General features: G+C 34.3%; 1 protein-coding gene across 18 annotated transcripts in view; it reads left to right on the forward strand.

The window, feature by feature from the left end:
• Window positions 1-12,185, forward strand: part of MYO9A (myosin IXA) — a 265,016-nt gene that overhangs the window by 147,600 nt on the left and 105,231 nt on the right. For all 18 annotated transcript variants that reach the window (XM_074328212.2, XM_074328213.2, XM_074328218.2 and 15 more), the window contains one exon: window positions 2,806-2,881. In XM_074328212.2, the coding sequence (XP_074184313.2) occupies window positions 2,806-2,881 (76 nt within the window). The remainder of the gene's footprint in view (window positions 1-2,805; window positions 2,882-12,185) is intronic.

Raw genomic sequence — 12,185 nt, forward strand, 5'->3', positions numbered from 1 at the left:
ATTGTCTCACAGATTCCTCATACTCTGTTCATTTTTCCTTATTTTTGCTTTCTGTTTTTTAGATTGGATAATTTTTATTTATCTGATTTCAAATTCCTTATGCTGTTTCAAGTCTCCTCTTAAACCCATAGAATGAATTTTTCATTTCAGAAAATTTCAGATTTTAGTACCAGAATATCCATGTGGTTCCTTTTGACAGCTTCCATTTTATTCCTGAAATTTCCTGTTTGTTAACTCAGTAAGACCATCTTAAATCATTGAGCAGAATGACAGCTATTTTAAAGTCCTTTTATGAGAATTCAAACAAGTAGGCAATGTTGGGATTTGATGCTATTGGAATGGGGTCAAAGAGGTGCATTAGGTTTCATTTTCTAATCTGGGTGATTACTTACAAGTGTTCACTATACTATTCCTTAGGGCTTTTTAATGTTTAAAATATTTAATAATTGTTAAAATCATTACATAAAGGGAAATAAGGAAGTGAAATGATATGCATAAAAGAACCACCCAAAAAAGAAACACCTTATGGTGTTTGCAGGAATGATACTCCCAAAAAAGAGAAGAAATGTCCCTGTGAGCATTTTACAGTATAGAAGAATTTGAGAACATAAATCCAATAAAACAACAGCACAGACTTGAGGCTATAAAAGATCAGTATGATACTGAAAATAGGTATGCTACTAAAACAAGCAGAGGTGTAAAGCAACATGTGTGAGCTCAAGAAATAGAGGAAATAGCTGAAAATTACTAATATTGAGGAAAGGCCTGAGATGATTGTGATTCAATACACAGAAGAATGGATATGAAGGATAGAAAGTGATAATTTGTCATAGGAAATTGGTGACCATGACTTAGTAACTGAGTAAATAAAATGAAAAAATATCAGATATATAGGAAAACAAAGTTGTTTAAAGTCCTAACTGAGTTTGTGGATCCCAAGCCATATATTTCCAATAACAGTTTTTATGTTGGTGTGGATACGTGTCTTCTATTCTTTTAGGTATATACTTAGAGGAATTGCTGGGTCCTATAGTAACTATGTTTAATTTTTGATGAACTGCTAGGTAGACTATTTTACACGGTGACTATATCATTTCACATTCAGCATTGTATGAAAGGTTCCAATATTTTCCATGTCCTTGCCAACACTTACTGTTCTTTTTATTATAGTTATTCTAGTGGGTGTGAGCTGGTATCTCATTGTAGTTTGATTTTCATTTCTCTGATGACTAATGATGTTTAGCATCTTTTCATGGGCTTATTCACAATTTGCATATCTTTGGGAAAATGTCTGTTCTTTGGTTCAAAATGTATAATCCTTTGTCCATTTTTAAATTTGGTTGCCTTTTTATTTTTCAATTGCAAGAGTTCTTTTTATATTTGGATTCAAGTTTCTTATCAGATACTTGATTTGCAATCATTTTCTACCATTCTGTGTATTGTCTTTTCACTTCCTGATACAGTGTCCTTTGAAGCATGAAAGTTTTAAATTGTGGTGATGTTCAGTTTATCCATTTTTTTCTTTGGTTGCTTGTCCTTTTAGTGTCATATCTAAGTAACTATGGCCTAATCCAATGTTAGAAAAATTTACTCCTTTGTTTTCTTTTAAGAGTTTTATATGTTTAGCACTTAAATTTTGATTTTTGATTCAATTTTATTCTTTTGCATGTGGATATCTAGTTTTCCCAAGACTATTTATTGAAAAGATTATGCTTTTTCCATTGAATTGCCTTAGCACTCTTATCACAGTTCAGTTGAACATAAATGTAAATGTTTATTTCTTTACTCTGAGTTCCTTTCCATCGATTTCTTTTTCTGTTATGCTGGTACCATATTGTCTGAGTTAGTTTCTTTGTAGTTAGTTTTGAATTTAGGAAGTGAGAGTTCTCCTACCATTCTTCTTTTTCAATGTCGTTTTGGTTATTCTGTGTCCCTTGCATTATAGGATCAGTTTATTCAGTTTTCCAAAAAAACGTAGTTAGAATTTTAGTAGAGATTGCATAGATCTGTAGATCACTTTGGAAAGAATTGCCCTCTTGATACTATTAACTGTTCCAGTCCATGAGCATGGATGACATTCCATTTATTTAGATATTCTTTAATTTCTTTTAATTATATAGTTTACAGTATAGGCATTTTATACTTTTTTTTGTTAAACTAATTCCTTTTATATTACTTTAATGTTACTATTAATAGACTTGTTTTCTTAATTTTATTTTCTTATTGTTTATTGCAATTGTGTAGAAATGGAATTGATTGTTGTCTTGAATAGAGATACTTTTACTTCCTTTCCAGTGTTTCTTACCTATAGTAAATGTCTTTGTGTGCATGTGTACATTATGAAAATTGATAGCCTTATGTTGGTAATTCTTAAGGAAGCACTTTGTCATCTTTGATTCTCTGTGGTTTTATATGTAAGATTAATTGATCTTTAAAATCTGTAGTCCATGTCAGCTGAAAAATGATGCAAAGAAATCATTAGGAATTTTTTAAATATTAAAATAAGGAATGAGCTTGTATGCTTTGAGACTTTCAGCCTAGTTACCCTTGTATTTTCTGATAATGTTTAAATTAGAGAAGGAATAAAAGAATTTATTATTAAATTCCCTAGTTGGGTTCATTGTTGTCTAAGTCAGATTTGTAAGTTGTAGTCATTGGATTTGGTTCATGTCATTTAGACATTTCTGACATACTCAGCACATATTTACTATCAAAGCATATTAATTTCATTTGTCCTTAGGTATATTGTTTCATGGTTATTTTCTCTTAGCATTGATTTGAAATTTTCTGCTTTTTATGTGCTAGGTATAACCCGGAAAAATCCCAGGACTCCTCTTTCTGATCTCCAGGGCATGAATACTCTAAATGAAAAACACCAACAGTAAGTATGTTTGGTTTATGTTTTCAAGGAAGTATAGAAGAAATAACTAGAATACTTATTAATACTTTTTTTTAAATTAAATTTATTGGAGTGACAATGGTTAGTAAAACATAGGTTTCAAGTGTGCAATTCTATAATACGTCATCTCTATATCACATTGTGTGCTCACCACCTAGAGTCAGTTCTCCTTCCATCACCATATATTTGACCCCAATACCTTTGTGGCTTTAAAAATATGAAGAAAAGCAGGCATAGTTTGGTTTTTATTTCTTAAATCTTTTATGAATGGTGTAATAAGTTAATAACATTAGAATTAACAAAACTATTAGGACTAAATTATCTAAGATTGCCTCTGGTAAAATGGTTATACAATGAAAAACAAAATAATTTAAAATGAATGCATCTGTTTTAATTTCTGAGAACCTTGTTGCATTTTATGTTCTTTTGCAAAATTATTCTTCTGCTTTCTGTGGAGAAATCTTACTGGTAAATAATAACTGAGTAGTTTGATGTCCATCAAACCTTTGACTATCTTTTCTTGATGAATGTGATCATCAGAGCTTACCTTTTAACCACTTTTAATGAAGAATTCAAGTGCCAACAGATTGAACTATTTGCTATCTTTATGGTGTATGCATTTTGTTTTCTTAACAGTGATAACTTGACTAATGATGAAATCCACAGCCATATTTGCATATTAAATTTTACCCAAGTACAAATTTATCATTAATCTGGTGACCTGTGTACCTTCAATTAAGTCTATTGACAGTACAGACATACCCTGCGGGTTTGGTTCCAGACCACCGCAATAAAGCAAATATCACAATAAAGTGAGTCCAACGGGGCAGATGCATCAGAAAGGTTTTTTCAGAAAAAGGAATGTTTAACTTGTCTGAGAGAACTGAACCCTGTGAAGGTGGGGGTGATGCAGTCCAGGAGCAACGTGTATGAAGGTCCAGGAAGAAAAACAGAGAGCTCTTTCTAGAGAGCATGATACAAAAAAGTAAAAGAATGTGAGTATGAAGAAAAAAGTGATGAGACTTGACTCTAGAAAGAAAAAAATAGTCAGAGGCTAGTTCATATAGGGCTTTATTAGCCATATTAGAAAGATTGGACTTCATCATCAGGGTAATAGAAGTGATTTAATGCTTTTAAGCAGGGGACTGACTGACATTTCAGAAGAATCTCTCTGGTTGATTTCTGGAGATTTGGTGAGGCACAAGACTGGATACAGGGAGACTAATAGTTCTGGGAAGAGATAATGGCTTGGAGTGGGTGGTGGTGGTAGGTATACATTGCTGTGAACCTAAATTAAGGGGGGAAATTAAGAGAGACTCTGTATGTCTCTCACCTTATTTCATGAGGATTCAGAGTTTGTAAGAAATATATATTGGGTCTTCTCTACTTTATGCATAGAGAAAGTATACATAGAGAAAAAAAACACTGTGTATGCCTTCAATCTTAGTAGCAATATGCTAAGCTAAAGGAGACTCTGAAATACCTAACTCTTGAAAATCTGAAACAAATACCTATATCATCATTTCATTGAAACAACCTACTGGTACAAAGATTTTTAAGTGCACACAGAGGTTCTCTGTCTTCCCTAGCATTGCATTGATACTTCTCCTTTACTGTGGCACAGCCAATTTTTTTCTTTCACTTCTAATCTTCTATTTCACCACCATTGAACCTGCCATTCTAATGCTGGGACTCTTCCTGTTAACCGAATATAAAATACTAGTATAATATAACTTACCTGTTTTGCCCTAGACCTTTCCATAGCATGTAGGAGGAAGAGAACTGGTTTGGGAATTACCAAAATTTGTTCTTGGCCAAGCTTATCTTCTTAATCTGTGATTGTAATTCTGGTATGCCTTCCTTTCAGAGAGAGGGAGAGGAGGAGCAAGAGGGAAAGGAGATGAGGGGAGTAGAGGGAGAGGGCAGAGAGAGAGAATGTATCTATATAAAATTTTTAGACTGCATTGGGTGAGGAGAGGGAATAATTAAGGATGGTTTCTAGATTTCTGGCTTAGTATTTAGATATGGAATATAGGAGCAGCAACAGTTTTGCAATTTTGGATGGGTAATGAAAGTTTCAGCCTGGATATGGTACCTTAAGGTTCCTAAGAGCATCCATCAAGAAAGATAGAATAAATCATGGGATACACAGATAACAGTCAAATAATATTTGGGTAGAGATATATTTTGTAATTTATTGGGTACCCACCATTTATTTGGTGAATTCCAAATATCTGTATCTCTAAAATGTTTCCCTTTGAGGCGTCAGTCCCCACACAGCAGCTCATATACTGTGGGCATAGCCAATCCTTACAGCCAGTCAGCCTGAGAGTTAATCCCACCCACTGACAAGCCAAAAGCAATTAAGGCTCAACTACAAAAAGAGAGTACACACAACACACAAGGGACAGTCCTGGAACACACACACAGGTGATTAGGGAGACTGCACTACTGGACCCCACAGGGCACCTACTACATAAGGCTACCTTGCAAAGACTGAAAGACATGGGAGATCTACCTACTACATAGAAGCAAACACAGAAAGGCAGCCAGAATGAGAAAACAAAGAAACATATCCCAAATAAAAGAGCAGGAGAAAACTCCAGAAAAAGAACTAAACAAAACGGAGGTAACCAACCTACCAGAGACAGTTTAAAACACTGGTTATAAGAATTCTTAAGGAACTTAGTGAGAACGTCAACACAGAGATAGTGGGCATAAATTAGGACATAGAAACCATAAAAAAGAACCAGTCAGAAATAAAGACTATGATAACTGAAATAAAGAATACACTAGGAGGAATCAGCAAATTAGATGAAGCAGAGGATCAAATCAACAATTTAGAATACAAGGTAGCAGAAAACACCCAATCAGAACAACAAAAAGAAAAAAGAATTAAAAAAAAAATGAAGATAGTCTAAGGGGCCTCTGGGATATCAAGCATAACAACATTCACAACATAGGAGTATGAGAAGGAGATGAGAGGGAACAAAGGATTGAAAACCTAATTGAAAAAATGATAGAACACTTTCGTAACCTGGGGAAAGAAATAGACATACAAGGCCAGGACGTGCAGAGTCCCAAACAAGATGAACGCAAAGAGGCCCACACCAAGACACATTATAATTAAAATGCCAAAGGTTAAACACAAAGACAGAATCTTAAAAGGAGCAAGAGAAAGACAACTAGTTACTTACAGGGGTGCTCCCTAAGACTGTCAGCTGATTTCTCAACAGAAATTTTGCAGGCCTGAAGGGATTGGCAGGAAATATTCAAAGTGATGAAACACAAGGGCCTACGACCAAGACTACTGTACCCTGCAAAGCTATCATTAAATATTGAAGGAGGGATAAAGAGCTTCCCCGACAAGAAAAAGCTAAAGGAATTAATTACCATGAAGCCAGTATTACAAGAAATGTTAAAGGTACTTCTTTAAGAAGAACAGGGGAAACAGACAAACAAAAGAAGATAAAAAATATGAATAATAAAATGGCAATAACTATGTAGCTATCTATCACTTTAAATGTAAATGGATCAAATAATCCAATCAAAAGACATAAGGTAGTTGAGTGGATAACAAAACAAGATCCATACATATGCTGTCTATAAAAGACCCACCTCAGATCAAAAGACACACATAGATTGAAAGTAGAGGGATGGAAAAAGATATTTCATGCAAATGGAAATGAGAAAAAGGCTGGGGTAGCAATATTTATATCAGAAAAAATACTTTAAAATGAAGACCGTAATAAGAGACAAAAGACATTACATAATGATAAAGGGATCCATCCAACAAGAGGACATAACCCTAATAAACATCTATGCACCCAACATAGGAGTACCTAAATATATAAAGTAAATATTGACTGACATAGAGGCAGAGATTAACAGTAATAGAATCATAGTAGGGGATTATAACACTCCATTGACACCAATGGACAGATCCTCTAGACAGAAAATCAACAAGGTGACACTGGTCTTAAATAATACAATAGACCAGATGGATTTAATTGATATTTTTAGAGCATTTCACCCTACAGCAACAGAATATGCGTTCTTGTCAAGTGTACCTGGGACATTTTCTTAAATAGACCACATGTTAGACCACAAAATAAGTCTCAATAAATTTAAGAAAATTGAAGTCATATCAGGCATCTTCTCTGACTACATGGTATGAAACTAGAAATCAACTACAAGAAAAATACTGCAAAAGACATAAAATACATAAGTACATGGAGACTAAATAACATGGAACTGAAAACTGGGGGTCAACAATGAGATCAAGGAGAAATCAATATACCTGAGACAAACAAAAATGAAAATACAATGACTCAAAATCTGTGGGACACAGCAAAAGCAGTCCTAATGGGGAAATTTAGTCAATACAGGCCTATCTCTAGAAACAAGAAAAATCTCAAATAAGCAATCTAACTTTACGTTTATGGGAACTGGAAAAAGAACAGCAAACAAAGTCCAAAGTAAGTAGAAGAAACGAAAGGTTAGAGCAGAAATAAACGAATAGAGGCGAAAAAACCAAAGAAAAAAACAAAGAAAAACCACATTCTTACCCCATGTACAAGATTAAACACAAAATGGATTAAGACTGAAACGTAAGACTTGAAACCATAAAACTTCTAGAAGAAAACTTAGGAAGTAACTGTCAGACATTACCTGTAGTAATATTTTACTGATAATCTATCTCCTTGTGCTAGGGAAACAAACAAAAAAAAATGGGACTGCATCAAACTAAAAAGATTTTCACAGCAAAGAAAACCATCAAGGAAACGAAAAGACATCGTACTGAATGAGAGAAGATACTTGCCAATGATGCATCTGATAAAGGGTTAATATCCAAAATTTGTTTTAAAAAATTCGTACAACTAACCCCAAAAAAACAAACAGTGCAATGAACAAATGGGCAGAGAACTGGAATAGACATTTCTCCAAAGAGGACATACAGATGACCAATAGACATATGAAAAGATACTCAATGTCACTAATCATCAGAGAAATGCAAATAAACACTACAATGAGATATCACTTCACACCTGTTGATTCATCATCAATAAATCAACAAACAACAAGTGTTGGTGAGGATGTAGAGAAAAGGGAACCCTTGTACACGGTTGATGGGATTGCAGATTGGTGCAGCCACTATGGAAAACAGTATGGAAAAAAAATGGAAATAGAACTGCCTGATGACCCAGCAATTCCACTCCTGGGCATCCAAAGAAACCAAAACACGAATTCAAAAAGATATATGCACCCCTATGTTTACGCAGTGTTATTTACAATAGCCAAGGTATGGAAACAACAAGAAATGTCCATCAGTAGATGATTAAATAAAGAAATTGTGATACACACACACACACACACACACACACACACACACACAAAATGGATTATTACTCTGCATAAAAAAAATGAAATCTTACCATTTGTGATAACATGGATGGACCTAGGGGGTATTATGCTAACTGAAATAAGTCAGACCGAGAAAGACAAATACCATGTGATCTCACTTATATGTGAAATCTAAAGAAAAAATAAAGTGGAAACGGATGCATAGATACATGGAACAAACTGATGTTTACCAGATGGAAGAGGGTTGGGGGTTGGGTGACAAAGGTGTAGGGGTTAAGAACTACAAATTGGTAGTCATGAAACAGCCATGGGGATGTACAATATGGGGAATATAGTCAATAATACTGTAAAAACTATGTGTAGTGTCTCATGGGTACTAGACTTATTGGGCGATCACTTCATAAATTATGTAAATGTCTAACCAATATGCTATTCACCTGAAATTAATATAAAGTAATATTGAATGTCAGGTATAAAAAAATAGTTATGGGGGTATAAAGTACAGCATAGGGAATATAGCCAATAATATTACAATAACTATGTACAGTGTAATAGACTTTATTGAGGTTATCAGTTAGTGAAGTATATAAACATCTAATCACTGTGCTGTTTCATGCACCTGAAACTAATAAAAAATGTGCTTCAAAATAAGGTTTAATAGGAAAATAATTTTTAAGGTTATATTCCATTTTTCAAAACAAGTTTCGAAAATAGTGTGAAAGAAAAAATAATGTGTTTCCCCGAAAATAAGGCCTAGCCAGATAATCAACTTTAATGTATATTTTGGAGCAAAAATTAATATCAGACCTGTCATTATATTATATTAAATTTTGTATTATACCCTACATTAATATTATATTATATTATATTATATTATTATATTATATTATATTATATTATATTATACCCAGTCTTATATTATGTAAGACCTGTTCTTACATGATAGTAAAATAAGACCGGGTCTTATATATTAATTTTTGCTCCAAAAGATGTGTTAGAGCTGATTGTCCGGCTAGGTCTTAATTTCCGGGAAACACGGTAGTTCATTGACTCTTATATATTCTTCACTCGGTTTCACTTCAGTGACATCTTACATAGTAGTAGTACTTTATCAAAACCATGACATTTACTTTAGTACATTAATACTAACTAGACTACAGTTTTCATCATTTAAAAAAATCTGCATGTGTGTATATGTGTAGTGTTGTGCAATTTTATCTCATGTATAGATTTATGTAACCAACCACAATCGAGATACAGAACTCTATCATCATTACAAAAGGATCCATTCATGCTGCTGATTTGTATTCACTCCTCTCCATCCCTGTCCCTGTCCTGTTTTTTAGCAACCACTAGTGTGTTTTTTATTTTTATAGTTTTATTTCAAGGATGTTATATAAATAGAATCAGGTAGTATAACATTGTCAGGGAACAAAAACTTTTCCTCTAACTTCATAGGTTCAGTAAATGGGGGCCTGTGAATTAAACTAATGAAAGACAGATTGATAGAAGAAAAAGCATAAAATTTTTATTAATAGTTTACATGCCTAAGTTCACAGAAAAGTGAAACTTAAGCAGTTATACTTGGGGGCTTATATATACCCTTTTTACAATGTTAAGGGCGTTTAGGTTTCAAGGGATAATTCAATTTGGGGAAGTGAGTACGAATTATATAGGGGAGTGGATGGAAGATGAATAGGAGTGAGTGGAAAGTTTTTTAGTAAGGTTTGTTTATGTAAATTCATCTCAGTGCCTACTCTATGTCTCAGGTGATGAGTTGCTCTTTTCTTTTTTCTGTGGCAGAGAGGGACACCTACACAAAGGAAATTTTATGCCCTGCTTTCTGTTATCTGTTGGTTTTCAGTTCTCTTCAGCTCAAAATAATCCTTATACCAAAGTAGCATATTTTGGGGTAGCATATTGTAAACCCCTTCATAAGATTTTGAGATTAACTTTTTTACTAAACAGGATGCTTAGTCTGTCAAGTTGTTACATAATAACAGTAGTTCATTCCTTTCTATTTCTGAGTAAATTTTCCTATTTTTAAATATGGTTGTCTTATTTTTGAGTGGTATATTTTTATATTCCAGATACAGGTCCCTTGTTAGATATATGATTCGAAAATATTTCTCTCAGTATGGGGGTCATCCTTTTACTTTTTTTTGTTTTGTGTTTTTGACATTCAGTATTATTTTATATTAATTTCAAGTGTACAGCATACTGGTTACACATTTATATAATTTAAGATGTGATGATCCCCTGACTAGTGTAATACACACCAGGCATTATGCATAGTTATTACCATATCATTGACTATATGCTCTATGCTTTATATCCCCATGACTATTTTGTAACTACCAATTTGTACTTCTGAATCCCTTCACCTTTTTCACCCTGGCCCCAACTCCCTCCCATCTATCACCCCCATAAATCTACCGTGTTTCCCCAAAAATAAGACCTGTCCATACCATCAGCTCTAATGCGTCTTTTGGAGCAAAAATTAATATAAGACCTAGTCTTATATTACATTATATAAGACCTGGTATTATATAAGACCTGGTATTGTATTGTATTATATTATATTACACAATATTACTTATTTTAGCTACTTTACTTATAGTAAAATAAGACCGGGTCTTATATTAATTTTTACTCCAAAAGACGCATTAGAGCTGATTGTCCGGCTAGGTCTTATTTTTGGGAAAACATGGTATGTACCACCTGCTCTTTATCCATTCTTCCACCGACAGACATCCAGGCTGCCTCCACATCTTGGCTACTGTAAACAATGCTGTGAGGAACATATGGGTGCACATGTCCCCTCGACGTAGTGTTTTGGGTTTCTTCGGATAAATACTCAGAAGTTGGATTACTGGGTCTTTCTTTGTCACTTGTTATAGCCTTAATTTTAGTGTCTATTTTGTCTGGTGTATGTATTGGTAGCATAACTTTTTTTTCCCCTTTACACTTTCATTAAATATCTTTTTCCTGTCCCTTAGCTTTGAATTTCTGTGTGTCTTTTGATCTGAAGTGAGTCTCTTGTTGGCAGCATATGTAAAGGTCTTATTTTCTTATTCTTTCAACCATGCTGTCTTTCTTTCTTTTCTTTTTTTTTTTTTTTAAAGATTTTATTGGGGAAGGGGAACAGGACTTTATTGGGGAACAGTGTGTACTTCCAGGACTTTTTTTCTAAGTCAAGTTGTTGTCCTTTCAATCTTAGTTGTGGAGGGTGCTGTTCAGCTTCAAGTTGTTGTCCTTTTGGTCTTAGTTGTGGAGGGTGCAGCTCAGCTCCAGGTCCAGTTCCCGTTGCTAGTTGCAGGGGGCCGAGCCCACCATCCCTTGCGGGACTCCAGGAGTTGACCTGCAACCTTGTGGTTGAGAGCCCACTGGCCCATGTGGGAATCGAACTGGCAGCCTTCAGAGTTAGGAGCATGGAGCTCCAACCGCCTTAGCCACCGGGCCAGCCCCCAACCACACTATCTTTTGCTTAGAGCATTTAATCCATTTACGTTGAAAATAATTGTTGATATGTAGTTATTGCCATTTTATTATCCATGTTTTTGATTTTTTTTTTTTAAATCTTAAGCTCTTCTAACATTTCTTGTAATACTAGTTTGGTGGTGATGAACTCCTTTAGCTTTATCTTGTCTGGGAAGCTCTTTGTCCTTTGATTCTAAAGTATAGCTTGCCTTGGTAGAGTAATCTTGGTTATAGATGTTGGTTTTCAATCATTTTGAATATTTCCTGCCACTCCCTTCTGGCTTGCAAAGTTTCTGTTGAGAAATCAGCTAATAGTCTTATGGGAGCACCCTTGTAGGTAACTGCTTTTCTCTTTCTGCTTTTAAGATTCTGTCTTTGTTTTTAACCTTTGGCATTTTAATTATGATGTGTCTTGGTGTGGGCCTCTTTGGGTTCATCTTGT

This window comes from Rhinolophus sinicus, chromosome 3, assembly GCF_057876585.1.
Source record: "Rhinolophus sinicus isolate RSI-liver-muscle chromosome 3, RSI-T2T, whole genome shotgun sequence".
NCBI lineage: Eukaryota > Metazoa > Chordata > Mammalia > Chiroptera > Rhinolophidae > Rhinolophus > Rhinolophus sinicus.